The sequence below is a fragment of the Amblyomma maculatum genome, chromosome 6 (assembly GCF_055883805.1).
Source record: "Amblyomma maculatum isolate TAMU_Amacu chromosome 6, ASM5588380v1, whole genome shotgun sequence".
Classification (NCBI taxonomy): Eukaryota; Metazoa; Arthropoda; class Arachnida; order Ixodida; family Ixodidae; genus Amblyomma; species Amblyomma maculatum.
Window position 1 is genome coordinate 51774569 of NC_139349.1, and position 26174 is coordinate 51800742.

The 26174-nt window shown below is 43.4% G+C and overlaps 1 protein-coding gene across 2 annotated transcripts in view; it reads left to right on the forward strand.

Moving 5' to 3' along the window:
* Adar (Adenosine deaminase acting on RNA) overlaps positions 1 to 23976 on the forward strand; it is a 32593-nt gene extending 8617 nt beyond the window's left edge. The window contains exons 5-6 of one of the 2 annotated variants that reach the window (XM_084606652.1): positions 4742 to 4762; positions 14900 to 23976. In XM_084606652.1, the coding sequence (XP_084462778.1) occupies positions 4742 to 4762; positions 14900 to 15232 (354 nt within the window). In that variant the 3' untranslated portion in view covers positions 15233 to 23976. The remainder of the gene's footprint in view (positions 1 to 4741; positions 4763 to 14899) is intronic. The other variant, XM_084606653.1, reaches the window with a different exon arrangement.
* Positions 23977 to 26174: the final 2198 nt, after the last annotated feature.

Here is a 26174-nt window from a genome sequence, read left to right on the forward strand (position 1 = left end):
TTTTCACTTGCGTTGCCATCGTGTCCCGCGGATGAAAACTCGTCGTTGTCGAAGAGAAAGGCAGCGAGTGAACAACGCGACCACGACACAAAGCCAAAATGGCGGAACTGCAATCACGTGATTTCATGCTTAATGTGGCTTTGGATTTGACTTGGACTTCTCGCCAATAAAACTAGTTTCGGTTTCGATTTTGAACGCGAAAATTTCGTTGAAGCGGAAACGCTCTGCAAAAATGGTTCGTTGTGCAGAGAAATTTAGGCCATTAATTCTTATAGGATACTCGCGGGGAATAAAAAATTATTCGTTGTCGCGGAAATTTCGTTGTGGCGGTATTCGTTGTGGCGGGATTCAACTGTATACGGGTCAGCAAGACCTTCATATTTGAAGCGCTTGGACCCTGTACATAATTCAGGTTTACGTCTTTCTACTGGCGCTTTTATACTCCGTTTCATACATCAGGTGCAATGCAGCGAAAGCTACGCAAGTAGTCCGCAAGAAAAAAAACAGGAGGCGTATCACTATGCGCTCGTTCTGTAGGCGAGTGGTTCCTGCCGAAACGGGCTCTATTCCGAGCATACACATTTGCAATAACATGCTTAGACATCTTCAAAGACCGGATGTTATAGAAAAAATGCGCACCAAAGAACCATTTTCTCAAAAAGAGATGCGAAACGCTGAGGGCACAGCCAGCGCCATCTGGTGGCACAGCTGGCAAGTTTGCGGGGCAGCAAAACGCAGCACGAACAAAAACGACATAAAAAAAACATACAAATTAGCCGAATCCGACCTTTTCTCCCTAAAAATGGTGCCTTTTATGAAGTTGATGGCAAATGTAAAATGTATTAAGCTTGCAGACAAAGCAACTATTATTTTCTCTCGTCAAGAGCAGGCACTATTTTTTATCGCGGATACGGAGAGCGCAAACAAGAGCTGTAGCTTTGGTAGTGTTGCACTTGATGTATGGAACGGAGTTTAGGACATCACCTATCGCAAGTCTTTATGTAGACACGAACGAACCATCCCTAGAACTTAGAAGGACTATGCTCATATTTTCATATATTCAGAAAATACGCTCCCTACCAAAACATATATGCTACCTCATTGTCACTAAATGTGCCTCCAGAGTATTGTCCAAAACTAGGCCTCAGTCAATCAAACCCTTGTTACTTCTATTTGAGGATAAATGCGAAGAACTGGCAATACTAAACGCCCTTTCCAATATTGCATCAAGACAAAATTCACTATCACCATGGTACAACCTTCCTGTTGTGTGCAATTTCACACTAAACCAGTTTTCTAAACATAAAACACCACCTGAACACATCCTGCAAAAATTTATAGCTCTTAAAGAAAAGTATGACAATTGCACGCAATTTTATATGGATGGATCCAAGACAACAAAACGTGTTGGAAGTGCAATAGTGCATGAAAAATGGGAAAAAACAGATTACCTCAGTGTACAAGTATTTTCACAGCTGAATGTATGCTCTGGCAGTGGCTGTAAGCAAAATAGTCAACGAGAACATTACAGACAGTATTAAGTATTATATACACAGACTCCTTAAGTGTTCACACAGCCCTTCACTACAAAAATGCAGTTGCACCACTACTTGGGGAAATCATACACAACATATCAACAGCCTCTGCTCGAGGACATAAAAAATGTTTTGCTGGGTCCCGAGTCATGTCAGCATTGGAGGCAACGAGAGAGCAGACTTTTGCGCTGCCCAAGCCCATGGAAAACAAATAAAGAACATAGATATGCCTTACAGAGACTGCATGATGCTAGTGCACAACAAACTAAAGGACGAATGGCAGTCGTCATGGAGTAGGGAGGTAAATAAACTGCAGTTAGTGAAGCCCACTTTAGGGGAATGGAAATCATGTCGCCATCAAGAACGTTTTATAGAAGTGATTTTATGCCGTCTCCGCATTGGCCACACACACGACACACAACTTTTTGTTGAGAAAAGAAAACAAACCTCTGTGGGAAGAATGCAGACAGGAACTCACCATAAACCACATTTTACTTTCATGCACAAGATTTTAAATGCTAAAGAAAAAGTATTTTACTCGATTTTACGATGAACACATTTCTTTCCATCCAGATTTGATTTTAGGTGAAAGCGGACTTGTCGATCTATCATGTGTTTTTAGCTTTTTAAAGGAAGCAAATTTTTTACGAAAACTGTAAAATAAATAGTGTATGCCACTTGCAACCGTGTGCTTGGCGCATGATAGCCTGAGCTGTTTATGAGCCGTTAAACCCAACACAACACAACACAGTCAGTTCATTGATTAGTATTCTTGCAACATTTTAGCACTTTACCTGGCATGAGCTTTAAAGCTCCCCTGTGCACCCAATTTCACTGGCAACACTGAGATAAGCCAGAAAAGCTTATTTTTTGCATGTGCTGCTATTTGCTGTATTTTTTTCATTGAGAGTCCACTAACCCAGGGCTTTGACCTAATAAACAAATAAGGTCACTGCTTTCCTCGGCTATCAGAGATTATCTGTCTGCAAAATCCCAGAGCCATGTGTGCCCTGAAAATACAAATCAATGTCCCGTGCCAATACTTTTCGGAAAGCCAAAACTCCTCATCCTCTGTGCTGGCGCTCGAACCTTGACAGTGACACAGGACTGCAGAAGTGGCATCTGTTGGTTCATCTGCTTGACCGATGGGGGAAGAGCAGGCGTAAACAGTGCATCATGTCGTCTGTGCATTGCATGAGTTTTTCCATCACAGCCTTCGTTTCACACGCACACAGGCACACAAAAAGAACGTCTTAGTTTCTGATCCCAGTTCATCCCTGTGCTTCAGCGTGTTTTGTACGCTGTACTGCTCATACAGCCATGTTGTTAAAAACATGAAAAAAACTGAAGTGCACAGAAGAGAGAGACAAACTTGCAGAGGCACTCGCATGCTCAAAGGGATTGCTGCTCTAAAAAGATGTAGGTGGAATCTCTACATCTGGGCTTCAACCATCCGTCCGACGAGCCTCTCGACTTTCAAACTGAAGCTTACCTACCAGTCTAGGTCAAAGAATGACGGGGATTGGAAGTTCAAGGGGGGAAAAAAGATGCAGATATGACAGATCGCCGCCAGGCCTCCTACACTGTGCCCTGTAAATACTCGGGAATACTCAGTTAGCAGAAAGAAAGAAAAAAAGAGAGAAAACCCTGCTAAGGCCGGGTTATGACATCAGCATTTGAAGTATTCCACCAGACTGCACGCCTCACCACTAAGGTCTAAGGAGGAGCCGAAATTTGATTGCAGAAAATGGTCGATCGGGCAAGAGAGAGAAAAAAAACTTCAGAGATGGAATAGGAGGAGGGAAGCATGGCAAAGTAGATTGATTATGATGGCCGTAACTCCGTTAATGATGACTCTTTAAAAGTTTACGAATACGTGTTCTGGAGGTGATGCCTTACAAGCACCAGGGTATGTAGGGCGCACTTTTGACCAGGGTTTGATCAGTGGCCCCTTGAACAGCGTTATCGTATTTGCATGATTACAACCCCCCCCCCGATTGTAACGCGCAGTAATATTATGTAAACCACGAAAATAGCTTAGCAGTGATTCTACCGCGCACAAAACAATCCAATGAACAAGCATCTGAAAATTCCTTAAAACGTTGAATGGAACAAAATTGGCACATACAGCAACGAGTCGTGGACGTCATAGGCTACTCGCCATTAGAGTCGGAAGACAGCTCTTTCTCGCTGTTCACCGACCACAAAAGGTCATCTTGTGCATACGTGACCATTGCTAGCGGGTGGGTCTTCCATGTGCCGTAATCCATCTCTCAATATCCCCGAGCGTCGCTCTTGAGATGACGTGAAGGCTTGCTCACAGAGCCAGTCGCTGTACACTGCACGCACGCAATCCTTTTAGGGACTTATTTAACTCATGATACCGATTGGACAAACGCAACTCCACCAAAAAGCGTTACCAGAAGCATTAGCATTACCACAAAAAGCATTATTGGCCAACCGGAAGCGTCCATGCCAAAAGCTCACCGGCTTACTGATACCGACGGCAATGTGGCTGGCCACGGCTTACTGAGCGGCTTTGTTTCGGGTTTTGAGATTTTTCAGTTTTGAGTCCAATTGTAACGCGCATGTACTTTTAAGCGATTATTTTCAGGAAAAAAGGTGCATGTTAGAAGCATGCAAATATAGTATATTCTCTGCCTGTGACAGTGTCACGAGAAAACACACTTCATCAAAAGCTGCTGCATGTGCCCTCACTGTCATAAATTTATGGAATGGCACTTTGGCAAGAAAAATAAAACTAATTGACACAATATTGCATTTGTACAATACCGAGTAATGCTGTATGTACCTGCTCCAGCCAGGCTGCATGCAAAGGTGGAAGAAAAGGGAGATGAGAGCTTTCTCGCTCATCTTGCATTGCATAAACATTTGCATGCATGTGTGCTCGCATATACAATATCCACGTTATAGCATATTAGAAGAAAAAATCTGTTTACGTGATTTTTCACGCCTTTCAGTAAGTAACGACTCTGGGCAGGCAGCTAAGGTTTTTTCAGATTGAGAGCTGTGTCACGTGATTATCCAGTGCCTCAAGGTTTGTTGGCCAAGTTGAGCCACGGCAGTGAAAAGTAGTGCAGACAGTTTTTGTGTGTACAAAGCCATGCAAATGTTTCTGGTTTTTTGTTATTGCTGCCAACAGCATCTGACTGTTGAACTACATGAATGGATGTTGGTCTTTACAGGGCAATTATGCTCGTTACAAGGTAAGTACAGATACCCAACGACGAATGCCTCATTGTCGTAACCCTTCCCCCCTTTTGCACTCTTGTTACGGATCACATATTTTGCTCTTGAGTGGGTTAATATATAGAGTTCTAAAAAGATGGGAAAGTACTTTTTTTTTCCGACTCAAAAACGATTGTCACGTATTTGGCGATGACTGTTCTTTTCTTGCGAGGAAAGTGCATGCCACGGTAGAATAATGGAAGACAGTTCGAATTAAGTGTCAGCATGCTTTGTTTTGGCTGAACTTTCTGCGTACAAAGTGCGCTTTTTTTTTCGGCAGCATTTAGAAAATATGCATAAAATATTCTCGCGGGGCAATTGTTCCTCAAGGAGTTCTTCATATCAATGCCAATGTGACTTCTTCACATCCACAAACGTTCCTGTTAATTGAAAGGAGTTTTGTGACTGACATCCGCTGTGGCTGAAAATGTGTGCTTGATCGAGGTTTTCTTTTTACTTGTTGATGTTTATGAATATAGTATTTGAAAATATACAGCCAAGTCACCATCTCAAAATTAACGTAAATAAGAAAGGGAGAGCTGGATGGCATAGACTTACCATGAGGCCTAATATGCTCTGCTGCTAGATTCGCAGCATTGACAAGTTACCTGCTAGTGGTGCAGACACCAAGAACATTGGGCAGAATTGTATAAGTCGCGTGCATATTTTACCCAGCAGCTTTTTTTGCACATTTGATCCTGGATATAGTATCAGACCTGTAAGGGATCACAAAATGGTGCAAGTGTAACCGAATACGTCAAACCCACTTATAACAATATTGAATTAGCAATGAAATATCATTGTTATATCTGGGTTATGCCAAAAAAAGAATGAAACGGCCAAACTTCGGAGAAATAAATGACAGGAAAGTAGTGTTGATTTTTTTTACAGGAAAACTGTCAGTCAGCTTTGACTGTGTCATGGCATATTTAGTGCACATCTTGCTGTGCGCGCGTGCCAAATTCTGCACATGCCCAAGTGGGGAACCTTTAGCAAAAATGAAGTCCCAGAGGAACTTCATCATCTGTAAGCCATCTTTCGTGCAATCTCCTGACCATCATCCCCGTGCATCGTCAATGTGCAAGTACATATTCGTCAGGTCTTAGCACACCATTGTTATCATTACATAGTTGGGAGCTTCGCGAATCTGCGCATCACTGACATTCCAAATGAAGCCTGCATTCCAGAAAAAATTCTTGACACGAAACTCTGTGAGCTTGCAGGACTGAGGAAACAGTGAGAGGCAGAAAGGGAAGCATTCGCATTATGTGGGTGGTTTGGCTGGTGTATTTGCAGCATTTTCATGATTTTGTCTCTTACGGTTGGTTCCTGGTGGCCAGATTTATTTGTTATAACGGATAGTTTTCTAGACAGCATTGTTATAAAGTTTGTTTCCATAGAAAACATCAAAAACAGTGTGTTAGTTTTTTGTTATATATTCGATATATTGGTCTAAACGGTATTTCTGTAAGTGGACTTTACTTTAAAATGTAGTAGCTGGGAACCGCATATAAAAAAGAAAAAAACATTTCTGCCATTTTCTTTTTCTTTTTTTACCTTTGTTATGGGCAGCTTGCTTCTCTGGAATTTGCAAAGCTTCCTAGTCCTCATACAATAGTTAGTGTGCACAGAATGTCCTAATATTTTCCGAGATGGCTTTCCATCTGCCTGAACAGAAGCGAAGAGAGAGAGCACATGGATAAGTTTGAGTGCATATGCGCACTTTTGCAGTGTTATCCAGTGGCTGTAATTCTGTGTAAACTTCGCCTATAGGAGACTAAATCTTGTTCTGAACCTGCAGGCAATAAGGCTGGCGCAGACAAGAGAAACCTGCGTAGGAGCCGGCATGTGCCTGCCCACGTAGCGTAGTTTCATGTTTGCACCGTAAGTCATTCATGCTTGTGTCACGGCTGCGGGTGCAACATGCTGGATGCTGCTAAACTGTACAGTTAAATCTGGTTGTAACGAAATTATAAAATGTCTGATTTTTTGTTGCATCCAGGTTTTCGTTACATGCAGCCTTCGCGTGTAGGCGCAAATAGACAATGTAGAACGAAAACCAGATTAAGGATTGATTGTAAAGGAAACCACCTTGAAAGTGTTTGCAATAAATCTGAATTATTAGAATTTATAGAAGCGGTGAAATGCTTCACGATTGTGCTGATAGCGCTTCACGAGGCGGCAGCCTCCACCGTGGCTTGTGCAACGTGTCTACAAGGGAGTGGGAAAAGGGCGCTGAAGGAACCAGTCTAGGGGAGAGTGCGCATATTCCCGCTTGCCCACCAGCGTTGATCCAGCACACCGACTCTGCCTCGTGTTACTGACGCACTCTACTGTTCCCACTGCCGACACGCAGGGACCCGCGAGCAACTGAGTGGCAGCGATGAACGCACTCTGCTATCAGCACCTAGATTAGCGCCCCTTGTGTATATATATATATATAACCCCACTTTTAAGAACTATTGCAGTGCCATGTTCCAGAAGCTAAAGCAGCGAAGACTGCTGCGTCTGCCATGTATCGGCACTGAAACACGACGCATTGTATCAACTGCGGTTGCTCATTGATATAGACGTTCCTCTTCTCACTTCAGTTCGTTTTATATCATCCAGAAACTTGTGGGTTCTGCCAAATTTCCAGTAATTCAGCACTGACTAAGGGATAGTTGGTGCAGCGAGTTTGTTTTATCAAAAAATGCCCCTATTCTGTAGTCGTCATAAAGCATACTTTGTGTAAACAGTTTAAAACTGTGCTTGGCTTGACCATATTGCACATCTGTGTAGCACCTACAAGATGAACATTGAGGTCATTCCCAATAGAACATTAATTCGAAACCTCTGCACAAGTCTTCTGGAGCAAAATTTCAGTGATACAAACTGTTAATATGAATTTTGAGGAGGTAACACAAATTCTTGCAATTTTCTGACCAGAGTGCATTGTGCTGAATTTGATAAGGGTAACGAAGTGATTACTTATTAGCATCCACTTAAGCGCAGCCATATGAAAGCTATACAGCTTTCTCAGAACCTTCGTAGATAAAAAAAGGTTTGTCCTGGTTCGTGGTCGAACCCGGGACCACCGCTTTTCTGGGGCAGTCGCTCTCGCAACTGGGCTAACCAGGAAGGCTAGCAAATGGTGGGGTGAGAGCTAATTGATTAATAACTGAAGTAGGAAAGGTCCCCGAACTCCGGACCAGGAATGTTTCTTGACAAATTTTGTGATGATGTGCAGCTCTCCTTTGTTGCCATATGGCTAAGATGGGGTGGCTGCCAATAAGTAATCGTTCCCTTATTGCAAATTCTACTCCACATTGAGGGGATTCCCTTAAACATTGGATTAACATTATTGTGTTGAATGTGGCAAATTTCGAATGATACAAATGCACAAGCCATGACACTATTCGGTGGAGATTTTATGAAAGCCTTTTAAGGGCAAACATGTCGAAGTGAATAACTCCCAAAAAGGCATATCCAGCATATCAAGCATTCAGACTTCTCCATATAGGCATCCCATGCCCTAGAGCAGCATGACATTCCGCTTTTGCCAACATTGAATAACTGCAGTTTCCGCACGTCATTCATATTGGCGACAGTAAATGTACCGTCACAAATTTTTAATAATGCCGTCTACTGAAATGTCTTGTTTAGCAACATATGCAAAAAAAAAAGCACGATTTCGTCAGCGTTGAATCTGTCCGACAACGAAAACCCAACACAAATTGGAGGTTCTATGGACGGCCACTTTTCTGTGGTGTTACTGCTAGTTGCCCCTCTTCCTCTTAAAAGTGTGTGACAGGGCCTTAACAATTCTTGAAATGCCGCTGTCAACCTATGCCATTAGAAAAGGCAGCTGCAATGCACTTCGCCTTTTCCAAAAGTGTCAAGCCGTCATCTGGAATGTTTTTGGCACAAGTTTTCATCTTGAAGAAGCAGGCATACAACATCGTACAGTTGAACCTTGTTATAACAGAGAGGCAAGGAAACCTGAAATAGTTCAATATGTATGCAAATTCATACATAAAATTTAATCAAAAGTGCACGCAAGCTTGGCCCTATTTGGATATAAAAAATTTGGGACACTCAAGCTCTCAGCCTGCGAGGATTTGGCACGATAACAATAATGGCTGCCATGTGCAGTTCCTCATGCCAGTCCTCATTTACGTACATGCATTTTGCTACTCGCTTGATCGCTAATCCCTTAGATTGCGCCTCTGTTGTCTGGCACACATTCGCTAGCATACAGCGGTAAGCTAGTGAAATAAGAGGCCACCCAACCTAGGTAACCAAAAAGCCTTAAGCCGTACAGCTATCCGCTCATAAGGTTTCATCACTGAAGCTGCATATGCAAGCAAGGTGGTTCCAACAACAAAATGGTCCTGTGGTAATTAGTCCACCTGACCACACTCGTTAGTTTTGATCAGTCATACTACATAACTCCCGCACTCTTTCAATGCTGTAACATTGTAAACACAGCAAAACAACACTCTAGTTGCGGGCTGCACTTATTTTTCTCGTGTAGCCAAGAGGCAAAAGTAATATACAAGGCTTCGTTTGGTTAGTACTTGGTCAAGAAAATGCTGCGAGAGCAGCTACACTTCACAGTCACTGATTGATAAGCATATTGCAATGACCGCGCTGTTAAGCCAACCATTTCAAACAAATTAGATGCTTGTGCATTCTAACTTCCTTCAACTTTTTTTCAATGCACCACAGACACCCAAAGTTCTTTGACTTAAGTTGCAACTTTTAATTTCCCTGATAGTAAATGATGCAGGTTAACACCCCGCAGTGGCTGAGCTCTGAGCACACATCAACGACGTCACACACAGTGCTCCTCTTCCTCAAAGTGTTGCTACATGTGTAAACAATGCGGTGGAGTCCATGTGAGTTCTTGCACTGTCACGATATAGACAAGTATATAAACTCACAGAGGTTACAAAAGCCCAAACATTTTTGCATAGCGCACAGAGGCGCTTCGCGTTTTGGCATTCAGGGACAGATGACGTCTGAAGCCTGGGTTTGTGAGTGTGCACAGTTTGCTCTTGATCCGACCACTCCGGTTGCTTGTTAAATCTCGGCTCTCTTAAAGTGTGCCCTCTTTTCAAACATGGATAGCATGCAGTCGACAGCTGCCACATTATGCGAAAGACCATCTGATCCCAGTTTAAAGGGACATAACATTGGCCAAAATATGTCATGAGGTAATGGTGGAGATGATAAGACTGCCTCGTATAGTACAGATTGAGCACTACAATATCAATGAAAAGAGGCTGTAAAATTTTAATTTGCCATTGAAAATTGCATACAAGACAACTGAGGCGCAATCTAGCGGAGGAACCCTATTACTTTTACTGTAGTACTCCATGTGACTACATGTCAGCAAAATATTGCAGATTTTCGTAAATGTACGCTTCTTTTTTTCTTCCAGGAGTGCTTGTCATAATTTAATATGTTTTGCGTCCTTAAATAAAAACCAGCCCTCTTTTCAGACATTGAGAGGTATGCTTTCAGGCTTTGCCACTAGATTGTGATACAATGTTGGGAATTCCGTGAATGAAGCGATGATAGGCCCACTAAAACTTTCGTCGACGAGGCGTACATTATTGTGCCGTAAAAGCCTTGAGTGTGAAATTGAAAAGGACGTTACTCTAAGCAAAAAAATGTAATTATTGGCTGCCGAGTGAAAATTATATATGTTTTCGGTACGTCTTTTTTGTCGACCACCAGTCATCGCGGTCGCTGCTCATGATTTCCAGCATCGGACTACATAAAACGGACACATGCGCTGATCGAAAACGTCTTCATAAAAATTTTCTACAGCATTGATACCAAAACCGCTATGGAATAGAACATTTCAGACGTAAATCTTTCCATTGCGGCGAAAAAGTTTTAGACCTAATTTGTAGTGTTCTGTCCCTTTAACAAAGACGTCCAAACACTCCTGCATGTCTGAGGGGTTGTAGTATGGCTGACTTGTGGATACATGAGTGCGGGTTCGATTCCCATCTGACAACTGTCGACTAGGCTGCTGGACTCTCGGGTCTACAGCAGCTCCATGTGACCTGCCAACTCTCATGTGACAGAGGCATGCTCACAATTTTCACTCACAATGCCCATTGCCAGTGCCAGCCCTCTTCCTCTGCTTTCTACCTTACACTCCCATTTTCCTTTCTTTCCCATCTGCCCACTGCACTCCCCAGGCGCCACATCAGTACTGTGCTCAATGCTTGCAGCAGCTTGCATAGCTGGGTACACCTAACCTTCACATTTAAGTGCACAACAGGATAGTGTTAAGGGTTCCCTCGGGTTAACACTGTCTGAGAAATCTGTGTTTATGATCATCTTGACGGGTTGCAGGAGATCTAGCAGAATCTCTCACCCCAGGTTGGCCAATGCAATTGGGGACCACCCTGTAGCTGCCGACCGGTCACACCAACACCGGCAGCACACAAGCCAGGAGTGGGCACTTAAGAGCTGCGCTCTAAAATAACTTTGCACTTTTGTATAGAAGCAACTCTTCTTTTTGCTGAGCCGCAGTTAAGGGCAGCATTAAAGGAGATGGCGGGAAAACCATGATACTGGAAATTGTAAAAAGAGGCCAGGAACAGTGATGATAGGACAAACATTACTGCAGATATGTGTTACGGTAACTGTGAAGCAGTAGTACAGCACACAGTAAGACGATGACAGTGAGAAGACAAGGAGGGTTGGAAAGAGAGAGATGATAAAAGTAGAAGATATCAGTAAGCAAAGGAGACATACACATTGCAGGAAGAGAAAAGTAGCAAGTCAGTGAGACTTGTTTTTTGTTTTGTTTTACGTGCACCTAGGCTCAGCCTGCTGATACATTTGCGCACAGCCTCTCTCTTTCTCTCTCTCATGCTTTGCTAGGCTTCCGTTGATGTTATAGGCTTGAATCTGCTCAGAATTTTGAAAAATCGTGAATATGACTGCATATTACAAGGGACAGTCAAAAAGAAAACACTAACACAAAAACTTTTATCAACAATTGTGAACATATGAACTGGGGAATAGCATCATTCAGCAGCTTATCTGTGATGTTCTTAATGTACTTCATAGTACACTAGTAATAACAAATATACATTGTTCAGCTAAAACTCTCTGTTCATATTTATCAACGGTATGAGATTCATGCACATTACAGTATGTATATGAAAATGGTGTTGATAATGCCTTCAATTTAGTTTTTAGTGTTTTTTGTTTTATAAAACCTCTTTTTATGAGTGAAAGCAGCTATTTGCTCATTAGAGCGTGATCAATTGATACCAGCCGGCTTCAATTTATTTGGAATGTGCCTTGAATTTGAACTTCAGGTTGATTCAGATTAATGTCGCAATTAATTCTTGTTCATATGAACAAGCCATGCAGTTTGCATGCATCGATGCACAGCTTATTATTCTTGCCCATGGCCGTCAACGCATGACACTTTCCCACTAGTTAACACTCGCAGCATCTCGTGCACTGTGCATGTCGAACATGTCACAATGTGTTGTCATTCCACATGCATTCTCGCTTAATTATTGTGGTAGCTGAGTGGTAGTATTGTAGTGCCAGCATGTATTGGAGACTACTTGAGATCCATCACTTGCTGCATGTGCATGCAAATGTGTCTCCAGCACATCTATACCTATGAAGTGCAATGCCAGCCCCCTCCCTGCAGTTTAAACTATTTTTCAAACAAGTTTTCAATTCCATTAATACTGAGATAAAACTTCATTTCCAAAAAATACTTATTCAGATGGTATGCTTTGTAACCTGATTACCGATAACTATAACGTGCTGAAAGGTGGACATGTCGTTTGTATGTGTGTTATGCTTTGACTGTTATTTACATGTAGTGCTCTTTGTGGCAGTTATCTAGCCGAGTAAAGCTTCGTTTGAGGTTGGTTATGTTACCTGTTTAGCGCATGTGTTCCACTAAGAAAGTTTATCTTAATCTGGGTTGTTCATGCAAAATTAACCCAAGGTGAGTTCTGGAAAGTGAACTTATCTGGATTTAAAGCATGTAATCTATGTTTTGCTAGGAAAATCCAGGCAAGTTGGATGATTTGTGATAGGCTTTGGGTGTTTCTTTTTCTGAAAGGATCAATAGTAGTTTTCATTCACAGCCCACATGTGTCTAGTTGTGGCACCATCATATTTGAGTTGCTTCTTTGTGCTTAGCAAGGGTAGATAGGCTTCTTGAGTGAGAAACGAAACATGGGGGCTGTCAAAAAATTGAGCTTGATCGCTGAGAGTAAGCGGTATATAGTACACAAGTTAGAACAGTGAAAACAGCTGTACCGGTTCAGCTGGAGTGTTAGGCACGAATTCTGGGTACTTATTTCCCCTTACTCAGCTCTGCACTTGCATATATGTCTTTGCAGAAGGACAGAGATTATCACTAGTGAGCTACAGTATTACTCTGTTGATATCAAAAAGAAGACTTGTATCACTTTGTTGGCAGCTGTAACTTCTTGAAAAAAATTTTTTGGTGGAATTTATGTTAACACATTTTACAATGTGTTTTAGTCCTGTTAGGAGCAGTACAAAGTTAAGTATGAGCAGTTAATTTACTAGTGAGGGAGCCGACTGTGCTGCTGATGTTGCAGTTCCTGTTCTGCATCCTACCATAATTATTGCATCTCTTTGTGCTGGCTTTGCTAACCTTACTGGAGTAAGACACTGTGAAGGGCTTGTTGGTTCATACTGCGCCTTGTTTGTGCCAATGTGTTCCTTCAGTCCAGTTTTTCACGCAGTTTTACTTGTTTGCTATCATTACTTAAATATTTTATGGGAAGAACTTTGTCCAGTAGAAATTTGAAGCTATGCTCCCATAAAACCTTTTTGTAGCTGCGTAGCCAAAGCCACAGTGCCGAAATGCACGTGAGCTCGCTGTGCAACATGATATAGCAGTTCCTTCGGAAATTTTGCGCATCGTATGAATAATATACTGTTGCAGAAATATTCATGTTATTACATCAAGGTTATATTACAATTCAAACCAGTAAAACTTTAGTGTAGTGCATTTTAGAATCTGTACACTCTACAAGCAAATTATGAAGGCACCCTGGTACAAATTGGATGGCTGCGCCATTTGTCGGGAATTTTGCAAAGTGTACGTAGGCTGCCTCTGCTAACTCTACCCGCCTATTTCTGTATGCTTACGCAGTGTGCTTGTTTCGATCGACAATGTACATAGCGTGGGATATTTATTGACCGCTAATTAATGTTCACTTAGGCCTTCAGTGGTGTAGAGAAACACATTTCTGCGTCATTGGCAGCTCGAAAACTATTATTTCAAGTAAAGGGCAAGCTGAAAAAGAATCAGTAACTGAGGCCAGATGGGCCAGCACTGCATGGTGTAATAACATAGTGATGAAAGATCTGCCCCATAGCCTTGGTTGCATAGCCACAAAAAGTTGTCCGGGAGTATAGGGAGCCTGCGTGAAGTGATGCATGATGGGTAATCTGCCATGTTGTCAGCAGACGACACAGCATTGCACTGCAGCATAGCCACGTTTGCATGGTTGCGTAAAATGAGCGCTGACAATGCTGCCACAATCGGACAGGCTGACTCTTACCGTGCATTGTTCAGGATTCTGAGAATACACCTGCGCAAGTTCAAGAAGGCAAGCTCTCTGAACAAACCTGACGCGATTGACTCGCACGAACAGACGCGAGATCGGCGTCGATCTGGGCAAGTACCAGACTAGTCCTCAAAACTAAAGAATCATGAATGTCAACTTGCAGCCACAAAAATATGCCCATAGTGTAGTCGTCCGGACAAAACGTGAATGAGTTCAAGCCGTCCACTGCTTTTCTTCATAGTGCCCCCAATCTTCCGGGCGCAGCTTCGACAGGGAATATAGTGGCATCTCGTATGCACGCAGGGCAGCGCACAAGTAACCGCGTGCTTGATTGGTGAACCATCGAAAACAACGAAGGTTTTGCGGTCAGTTCACTGCTGCCTTGCTGCACTGTGTTGTCTGTTGCCAGCGACAACATGGCGGACTATCCAGGCTTCGTGCACACTCTCTATAATTTGACTCGTGTTCTGGCACAGCAGACTGTGAGCAGCAGACTGCAGGTCTAACTGCCACTGTTGGTCTGTACAGGTGAACAAGTCTCCAAACTTCAGCATCAACTGGACGGCTGGCTGCGAGGGTCCTGAGGTGGTGAATGCCAGCACGGGCAAGACCGAGGAGGGCCAGGTGTCGAGGCTCTCCAAGCGGTCACTCTTTGCCCGCTTTTGCCACCTGTGGGGCAGCGTGCCCTCCATCGAGTCGCAGGACCCCGCCCAGCCGCCCCGGCTCTACGCTGAGGCCAAGAAGTCTGCCGGCTTGTACCAGGAGGCCAAGCAACGCGTCAGCGAGGCCTTCAGCGCGTCGGGCCTTGGGGCATGGGTTTCCAAGCCCATAGAGGCAGACGAGTTTGAGCTCGTGTTTTGAGCTTCTGTGGGAGGAAGTTTGTTTACTGGTACCACATCCACTGATGCGGCAGGACGTGGTGTCCCACTGCAACAAAACGCTGAGCGTTGTTTCCTTCTTCACTTCTGCTCATTTTGATCGCAATCGCCATTTCATTTTTTTGACAACTTCTCACGCAACCTGCTACTGTTACTTTTTATTTTTTCTATGTAGGAGTTGGGTCTGTTAGTTGTCTCTCTTCCTTTTCCTGGTCTCTCTTGTTCGTGCACGTTTGTTTTTCGTACATAGGCTGCATGTAAAAAGATGTGCACTCTCGTCATGGAGCAAAATGCTCAATAATTGCATTGCTTGAAGTTTTAGCCTTGGGAACTATCACAGATAGCACTTCAGCTGGCGGGAATTTCCCGGGCCGTTTATTTCGGCAACTGTTCTGAGGACAAATGTTGCAAGTTGCTTCACACTCTTGCAAAACTGCAGTGAGAAAATGAAATCTTGCAGGGGCTGGCTCTCACTATTGTCATGGAATAAAAGTGACATGTTGTTTCCCTCAGTTACCTTCTTTTTTTTTTTTTTTTTTTGACCAGGTAGCATTGTGGACAGCTGGTTATATCATTGTTTTATTTACTTTTCATTGTTTTATTTCACGGCTCGATCATTATCATCTCATTACTACCAAGTACATCTTTAGTCATTGTTGAGAATCGGGTCGTGAGAGCTTTTTTTATCCATTTCCCCCTATAGTGACGCGCATATTGTTGCCCAGATAACTTCAGTAGAAAACCAAGTGTTGAGTATCTCAGTCGAATTGAGTTTTTGACTGTTTTACCTCTGGGGTTCTTTTTGTGTATGTATTACTGGTTGTACAGTTTAAACAATGTGTTTATTCTCACAACACTTCTGATGAGATCAGGCCATGTAAACTTATGTGGCGCAATAAACTTAGTTATTGCCACTAGTGAATAATGCATAGGCCACATGCTTGGCCACATGCAGGCCACATGCACTAAAATATAGTAAGCTGTCTGTAAGACGTATAAGAAGTATGCACCTACGTCACAGTGACGGCCATTTTTTGGTGCCCCTGTAAAAGTTGCAGGCATATCTAATCAGCTCTTTTCATCTGAATACCTCTTATTTCGTGGAGCCGTGCAGATTTGTCCAGCTTAAGAGAAATAATTGAAATTGCAGGTTTACGGGAGCGCATAGGTGAAGGGTCGACAAAAACACACAAATGAGTTTGCTAGGAGGCACTGATTAGGCCCAAGAAGTACCTTCAGAAACCCTACATGACATGTTTCAATCAGCCATTCATTAGTCATTTTTCCTGTTTTATGACAAATACAGCTCTGTCACATAAAAAGGTATCTTCCAACATTTACTTAGGATGCTTTCCGCACACAGTGTTGTGCAACTTTATTGGAACCGTTATAAAAATTCTCCTGCCTCAACTGGGACCCGTTTTTTGGTGAAACTGTGCACAAAGCTCGTGTGTTCTTGACTCTTGTTGGACAGTAGGTTTGACAATCGCTCCTGTTGCGCCAGCTTGCAGTGAAGAATGCTAATCAGTTCCAGTTACGTGCTGTTTCAGACGATCATTGATAGTACTTGGGTTTTCTCATGCTTTCATCCACGTGGTTTCCATTATCAGAAACCAGAACCGTCTTTGAAGAGATTGAGCATGCCAAAGACATCAATTTCCTGTAAAGGACACTGGTGATGCTACCAGGTGGCTTTTCTGGAGGAAAGTGCCACAACGAAAAATCGCCGAGGTAAGCGCTCGGTGTTGGCCTCTTTCACTCCCAGTGTCATCGCAGACGGTTCTGTTTTCTCACTATGCGTGACCAAGCCAGCTAAGCACCATTGTCAAACTTACTACGCAACGAAAAAGAATAAACAGCCCGCAAGCCCTGTGTTTTCATCGGAAACGAGCCTTCGGTTGAGGCGAGATAACTTTCAGAACGGTTCCGGTGGGGCTGCGGAACACTACAAATGCATTTTGTTGGATTCCAAGAGTGAAAGCTCTTAGCTGTACTCAATCCCAGTAGTTTCCTTTAGCACTACAAAGTCCGTGATGAGTGCAAAGGCAATATTTGGACTTTGTAAAATGTAGTGCTAGTATGAAATGGCTATACAAGCATACTGGATAACGTGCACATTCGTGACATTATTTCAAACCAAGCCTTAGCGTACGCTCGCATTACATAGGCTATTTCTTGAGTTTAGCATTTGTGACTCTTGCGTACGATAAAATTGTTTTGCCACAGTTGTAGTGCACTTTGGAGCAGGAAGTTTCGCTTTGGAGTGATGAACGTGTCATCCTTACTGGATTTTCCAGCTCGTTTGTCAATCATAAGCGGCACACCAGTCATCTTTTTGGCCATACCTCTTTTACGGTGGCATCCATGAGCGCATATCAAATTTTTTTTTATTTCCAGTCATGATTCTGCTTCTTCAAGGCCCAGAAAAGGAAGTTTGCTCGTTGCAAAAAAAAAAAAAAAGAAAAAAGAAAAAAAAAGAAATTTCAGTTTGAAGAACCAGATGTCGCCGTGACTTCGTTTGGATGCACTGAGCTAAAGGTATGGACGCGGCAAAAGTGTAACGCCACGCTATGTGCGATTTTTAAATTCCGGATGTCCTTTCAGGGTTTTGTACAGAGACAGCGTTTGTCTGTGATTTTACAGCCATATCTGCATGTGCTGCGAGCAGGCGATGTGGCACGGAGGAACATGCTCAGTGCACTGTTGTGATTGGCTGAAGAGGTCTCCTAGATTCCATAGTGCTGCAAGTTAGTTATGGGATTGAGTACACAGATGTGTCGTGTAAAGCTGATCTGTTATGCCCTTCTCTTTTATTTTATGCCATTGTGCTCACATTTGCATTCCCTTGCACAATGCAGCACATTTGCAAAAACCTATTTGCTGTTTGTTACAGTGAAAGCTCGTTAATTCAAATCTCAATAAGGCATTTCTCATAGCCCGAGTCGCTTTGGGACCCCATAAAGCAAGCCAAAACTCGGTAATTCAATTTTTTGGATAATTCGAAGTGAATGCACTACTTGGTCCGGCCAAGCTCCATGGAAGTCTGTCGCCCATATTCACAAACGCACCTCGACTCAGCGTTCCAGAAAACAGCTGCTCCTCCACTCCAGGCCTGATTCGGATTCATGCATCTATTGAGTCTTCATCTAAATGACCTTCACAAGCAGCCTCGACATTACAGCCTAGAAAAACGTTTTGCGGGCTACGCGGGCTACATGGACAAGGCGTTTGGGAAAAGTTGCCTGAAAGACTTTCATCTGACAGCACTTGCTGCTCGTGATGCGGATCATAACGTAAGCATAGAAAAATGTTGTGAATGACTTCACTTATGCAGGTTTGAAGTGCAATTTCTTTTATGCTTGCCCTTTGTCTATTTAGGGCTTGGGGGCAAGCAGTGAAAACGTGTGCTGCTTTGCAGCACTTTGCAACACATGCACACAAGCCGACGAAAGACTCTCCAGAAGCAAATGCCACTTGTGGTTGCCACGCAAGCTGAGAGCTGTAATCGTAAACGTGCTTGCAAAGCCATGCCTTTCGCTGACAATGATTATCCCTCTTTAGAACGAGCTAATCAACACGCTCCCTCGACAGCGCCGCACGTGCGAAGACGATACTTGCCCCGAGGCGGTGACCACGCCATTGATGCGTGCAGCTTGGCCCCTCATGTTCCTTTACTCAACCCGCCTTTTCCTGCAAGTGTGCTGCCGTCTACGGTAGCCACAGCGCAGAGCGAGGCCACTATTAGCCGTCAAACGTGCCCTGCAACTCGGCACTCAGTAGGCTCTGAAACATAGCTGCCCAAAGGTGGTGGGGTTGGTTAGCCTCTGACCAGCTGAAAGACCAGTTGGCCTTGATAACCCTGGCCTAGGACATTCTCAACGCTTAATAGCGCGGTAAATAAAGTTGTTTCCTCCTCCTCCTCCTTGCTGAGATAGTTGGTGAAACTTGAAATCTACCAGTGTAAAGAAGCATAATGCGATGATCAACTACAGCACTGGAGTCGGTGTCTGACAACTGTTATCAATGCTTGGCATCAGGGACAAGAACATCAAGAGGCTAGCCACGGTTGCACCCGTGAAACGATTATGTGCCAGATGTTCCGGACTGGGCACTGATTGATGAGGCTGTCACTCAGCTGATGGTTTCGAAAATTTTTTTTTTTGTGCATCATCTATCTACTTTTCTGAAAAGTTTAGTACACTGTTCTTCATAAAGGCAGCAGAGCAGGCAACAAAACAGAAGAAGCTCAACGTTCCACTCTATTATATTGTTTGGTAAACTGGTTGAACGATGTGTGCACAGCAAGCCCCAAAGCAGCATTGTTGGCAACCTGAGATTCGCAAGAAAACTCCAGTTTTCTTTTCTAGTCAAGGAGCGATTTGAGTGGAGGTTGCTTTCTGAAATGAAAAACGGGCATTTGGAGTAGAAGTTCTAGTGAAGGCATATTTGTGAATATGCCGGTACGTATGAAAAAGCCCAATAATTCGAAAGTGAGTCGGTTCTGCCACGGATAGTTTGAACCATGTGCCGCTGCACTTGGGTGGCCTGGTGCCCGGCGCATGGCCAAAGAAATGAGGAGCATAGTTACGAGGCTCTGTACAGCCTTTTTCGAAAGTTTAGAGCCCAGCGGGTTTGCTTTTAAGCCATATATTATGACTAACAATCATGGAAGTCCTTGCCATTGGAAAGGGTAGGACAAAAAACTTTCCCTTCAGCAAGTTTGGAAACCTGGGAATTCATTATGAGCCACATAGTATGTATGGCTCAGAAGTGGACCCCCTGGGCTCTAAACTTTGACAAGGGCTGTACCTCGAAAATAGAGATAGAAGATGAACACAGGTAATATTATAGAAAGATGGGTAAAGCCGAAATGGCAAAATGATGGTGACGCCACAGGGTAGGGGTCGAGTTCCTACCTACATTCTGTGTGACCTCCAAACCTTGCAACTAAATGCTAGTTAATTCAACCCCATTATTTAGGGAATATGGATAAAGCCAAGGCCTCAGACGGGCGATATGGGTCCCGCGCCAATTGGGCCGTGTCCAGGTACAGTGGGCAGTGTAAGCAATTTTCAGAATAGCACTCCTCAGACCTGAACTGCTTGTTGGAGAATTGAACACTCCCCTCTGACATGTGCACAATGGCAAACATACCAAAACGGGCAGCGTCACGTCCAGTAATAAGCAGACTTCTTCGGTTCTGCTTTTATGAGCTTCACGCCAATCCATGATGAGCTAGCTAACTGCTCCCAGTTGTGTGGTGTTTCGAGCGATCATCGGCAGTACTTGGCATTTTCCACACTTTCATCCGCATGGGGAACCGCTGCTACCACTTCACGCCATGAAGGACAAATGCAAAACATACTCACTCTCGCGATGTTCACATCTGAAAAGCAGGCGACCATTGCCCAATTCTCACCAGATAAATTTGCCATAATGCCAATAGTTCTTGCAAGGTTTTTGAAGGCCATTTGGTAATTCTAACTTCATGTAATTCAGACTTTCGCAGGTCGTAAGGTTCAAATTAACGAGCTTTTACTGTACTAGGATTTTTGTTGAACAGATATTCGTGCTTCATTTTCAGGAAAAAAAAGTTGTCTTCAATGTTGGCAACCTTTGGCACACCGTGTACACAGCTTTGTACAAAGGCATTTTTGTGAGAGTATGCAACACCTAACAGTTATTTGTTTCAAGTGAATTTTGCATCCTTCATGTCACAATTAAAGGGACAGAAAAATTATTAAAGCTTGAAAATGAGCAACAAATTAATATTCCACCAGTCCTCTCTGCAACGCAATTTTAGGATTACAGAATTCGCACAAAGCTTTTAAATTTGACTCAAATACAATGAATATTGCTACAGATTTATTGTGTTGGAATAATGCTACAAGTATTATTTCAAGGCCCCTTAAAATTTCATTTCATGGCATATGTAGCTAATGCAGTAAATAATATTTCATAAAACAATGATGTAGCACATCTGCCACTTTTCTACAGGCATAATGTAGTAACAAGTTTTTTTTTTTTTTTTTTAGTTTTAAGCATAATGTGCACTTTTTGGAATATTTCATTTTGATGCTTATGTGATGATATTTTAAGCTTTTACGAAGTTTTGAGCATCCCTGCAAAATTATGCAGTTGTCTTTCTTTAAAGGCTTGAATATATATGAAAATGTATTTCATTTCAATGGAAATAGAAAGGGGCATCTGAAAGGGTTAAAGGGACTCTGAGGACATTCAGGTTGGCTTGTATCTAGGTTATGGCATTCTATCTGAAGCACTACTTTCACAAAAACGGATCTCTCGAAATAAGTACAGACGTCAACGCTGCAATATGAGTTGCAAAGGCACTATGTTATGTTGGCACACTTTTTCGAGTGGTGGGAAAATTTTTTAATTCAACTGTGTCAGCAATAAAGGCACCGTCTACTGTCAAGCATCAACATGCCCATGATAATTCATAGCATCTATTTTTTACTATAAACAATATTGGGCGGAGTTGTCCTCAGTGTCTCTTTGATGGTGTTTGCCACATGGCGTCTTCGACTGATAAGCACAGCACAACGCAGTAAGGCATGAATGGTGTCCCATTGGGCAATGTGTGGTTGCAAATGCCATGTTGAGGCAATGCTGATAATGCAGTGGAATTCGCTCAAGGATGCCAGATAAACCATTTTTAATGAAGAGGAAAAAGGTGAACCACCTCAAGGGGGCATATTTGAAAGAAATGATTAGTATCATGGTCGCTGGTACAAAGCACGGCTGAGAGGCTAATGGTAAATGACTTCATATTTTCTCTCAAAATATAATGCACATTAAAATCAATAAATAAAGCCATGGGGCGAGCAGCTGAGTTCATATTGATATTTGTGAACTGGCAACTTTGGAAGTTATTCTAGCCGAAGATAACTGCATGCATCGAAAGCTGTAATAAGCCTAAACCTTCACCTACATAATCACGTCAGTTCACAAGCACACATGCGCGTCCGGCATTGCAGATCATTTCTGCAAACGTCTTGCGCATCCTGTGCATTGCATGCCATTATTAAACGCAGCTTTATCGCGTTTCATTGCTGAACTGATCGTTGCTAATTGTACAAATTACTAACTGCTGTTAGCACCGGCCGGTAATGAACGTGGCTTCAGAGAGGTTAGCGAGCCTTGGAAGCCCATGGGGTATGGATTGCACATGAAGCAACGGCATTCTATGCGTGTTGTTCAGCTGAGGCATATAGGAATATCCTACTTGTGCAGTGTTTACGTCTCTTCCTGCACATCGGTGTGGAGGCAGTGCACATCAGCCAAACATGTCAGTAAAGGGAGCCTGCGTCAGTTTTTGTTTTGTTTTTTTAAAGGTGTGCTCATTTTATAATAGATCATAAGACCTTGGGAGATTGCTTGGATGCTATAGCATTTTTGTCATTTGACCCCACATATGACAAGTCGTATTATTGGGGGCATCGAATGGGGAAAAATACTACAGCTTTTAGCTTTAATGCAATCTTCATGTACAGCTTGCCACATTCAAAACATATGATGAAAAGTATATGTTCTGTCTTCTGGACCATCTTTGACCTTCATTTGTCTGTGCTTTGTACCATGCCAGGCCAGTTATAAACTTTGGCTAAAATTCTACAATTTATTTAGACTTCCATTTGAACTCTCGTCATCACATACTGCCATGTCCAGTTGTGTACACCACTGGTTATCTTCAAACTTGCATTGTGATTGTTTCTTTTTATTTTCCTTAGTTTTAAAATTTTCACTTGTGTTGACTTGAGCAAGCTAGGGGCTTTACTGTGTATAGGCTAGAACTTGGCACTTTTTCACAGGCCCCACTGTTTTCCTTTGGTTGCAAAGGGAGAGCACTTTATCGGCATAATCTGTTTTAAGGAAAACGTATGCAAAGATATGACAACCACTGGAGGCAGCATTTGTACTGTCTTTCTCCAACACTTGTACTCACAGTCTCTTCACATTTGTAACCCATCTTCAGACATACATACCCTCAGGTAGTGTAGACCTCTCTCTTTCCTCTCTAGAAATTCTACTGATTATGACAGATGCCAGTACAACCACATGCTTTTTGTTTTGCTTTTTTTTTTACGAGTATAGTTTGTGCTGTCTGTTGCATTTCCTCAATGTTTTTACATTTATTTTCCAGCACAGTGCACCTACATTTCTTTTCTCTCCACTACTGTCATGCATAACACAGCATGTGAAAAGCTGTAGACTGCAGGCTTTGTAGTGTTTATTTGGGCATGAATTAGGAGTGTGGCTATTGCTTTTGAGCGTGTGCTTTGTCCGGTCACATTGACTGTACAGTGACTGAGCCAGCACTTTGTATATAGGGTGGGTTCAACATGTTTCCTCATTTTTTTCCCCTTAACCCCCCATCAAACCGTTGCATTGACTCTGTACATATCTGCTGCCAAAAAGGCCTGTAAAATTTGTTCCAGCGTTCTTGTCTGTGTCACAATTGGTCGCGCTGCTTTAGTGTTTTACTGGCTGTTCTCAGATCGACGAAACAGGCAGCCGCTGCAGTAAGTGGACAAAATGTACCTTCAGACATGGAAATGCAAGCTGCATCACAAGTGCCAGACACGCATGCATATTAATTACCTGTTTCGTCCCTCTTATGATACAAGAATTCTAGGCTGTATTCATTGCTGTATGATCCACTTGATAACACTAGACCTGAAGATAAAGTTTCTTCAAGCCATCTGAGCATGGATCATCTCTCAATGGCATTGCATGCAATGCCCACAGCACATCTATATACAAGAAATGCCATTATCAATGTTTTTCCAATTACAAGTGCTTTGAGGACATGTACAGATTCAAGCAGTATGAAAGAACATTTTTTACCATTTAGGCAGTAAGTATTCCCTAGTATGCATGAGAAGAATATTTTTTGCCATTCCTCTTGAAGGCTCTTAAAGCCTTCAAGTGTAATTTAGAAGCAAGTTTTATAGTTAAATATGGTTTACATAAGTCTACATCATTTTGTAGAACACTCGTGCAGTGTATTAGAGAAATCAATGCCTACAGCTGCTGGGTTTTACAGGCAATGTTTCTGCATGTTTAAAACGACAAATCTACGCACTAGAACAGCAGAAGCAATTTATCTGAAAACAATGGGTCAACACTGATTTAACTTTAGCGTGGCAGCCCTTCTAGACTAGCATGACAGATTTTGCAGTCTGCCTAGCCGAACGTTGCTATGGCAACAACAGACTAGCTGCTATAAATGGTTTGCTGTGACCTACTGCGAGTGACCATAAGTGCCAAACGCAAAGTCAATGCTAATTAGGCTTAACACTCGCTGAACAGAATAGGATACTTCCGAATGTATGCGCGCACACATTGGCATAATTACACCTTCTAAAGTTTTGACTCCTCTAGGCTGAAATGAAAGCTTTCACATGTAAAAGTTGCGCTTGCCTGTGGCTGAACTGTTATACAGCTTTATTACGCACGATATTAAAAACTTGGCTTACTGTCGGCTCATCGCCGCATCCTTCACATGTAGGTTTCTCTTGTTTGAAAAGTATAGTATGAAGTTTTGTGGGAGATGTGAGTCCATTGCAGAGACGACACTGGATTACTTCAAAATATAAACATCACCAGATCTAGATGCATGCGAAGGGGTAAGAAAAGATGACATGCGTCGAAAGAATACAATACGGACACCTGCTACCGGATGTTCATAAAATCGTCCCGTGCAAAAAAAGGAAAAATGGCCGAGTGAGCGGCCACCGCATGACAATTCGTTGCGACGTCCTGCGGACGTTAAACTTCATAATGAATTTTTTTTCAAAGGAGTTTATAGAACATTCCACGGCTTCCGATTGACACCCGATGGTTGCCGTATTGCTCGCATGTATGCTCTGAAAACAAACGTACGTGCCCTGGACGCATTTTATGGCAGCTGATAAAAACACCGCGAAGCAATGAGGTAATATTTCCTTGGTATTTCTAAACACGAACTAAAATTCACGTGCAAGTAACTGTCGTAAAAGCTGTGAGGCAATCCGTTGTCAGTACCGGTATTCGGATAGTAAGATATGCAACATTCAGATAGTGTATCTGAAAAGCGCATACAGCGAGAATAAGCCCTAAAATGCCAGTGTAATAGTGTACGAACCCTATGCTTATAAGTGAAGGTCATGAGCTCAAACCTTATATCTCTTTGTCACGCCTCGGTCCGGATGTCAAGGCTCCACTGCTGGCTGACGGCGACGGCCAGGCAGACTCCGCCATGTCCACTCCCAGCGAGCAGCACTGCACGCGACGACGCTCAGGACAGTCTCGCCCGACCACTGGCCGAGTGCTTTCTTATATGGGCCAGCATGCCGTTGGCATTCGAACCGGCCAATGTTATATCCCTTTGTCACGCCTCGGTCCGGATGTCAAGGCTCCCCTGTTGGCTGACCGCGACGGCCAAGGAGACTCCGCCATGTCCACTCCCAACGAGCAGCACTGCACGCGACGACGCCCACGACGGTCTCGCCCGACCACTGGCAGAGTGCTTTCTTAAATGGGCCAGCAAGCCGTTGGCATTCGAACCGGCCAATCCGGAGGCAGCAGCCGACGGCGGCTAAAAAGGTCCAATAGCGAGCCCTCTCGTTTAACGCCGCTTATCCTCCGCGTTGCGAGGGGGAGAGGAGAGCACGCAGCTACGGCATCGGCGAGGGGTTGCAGCGTCTGGCTGTCTGGCCCGCGTGCCCGGACTTCGGCTGCTGCCTCCGGATTGGCCGGTTTGAATGCCAACGGCTTGCTGGCCCATTAAAGAAAGCATTCGGCCAGTGGTCGGGCGAGACCGTGCTGGTCGCTTGGCAGGGTACAGCCACACAATACCTGGTACTCCCCTGGTGGGGCTGGGACAGGTGGGTCACCGCCGCTTGCGGCGGGGGCTAGCCTGC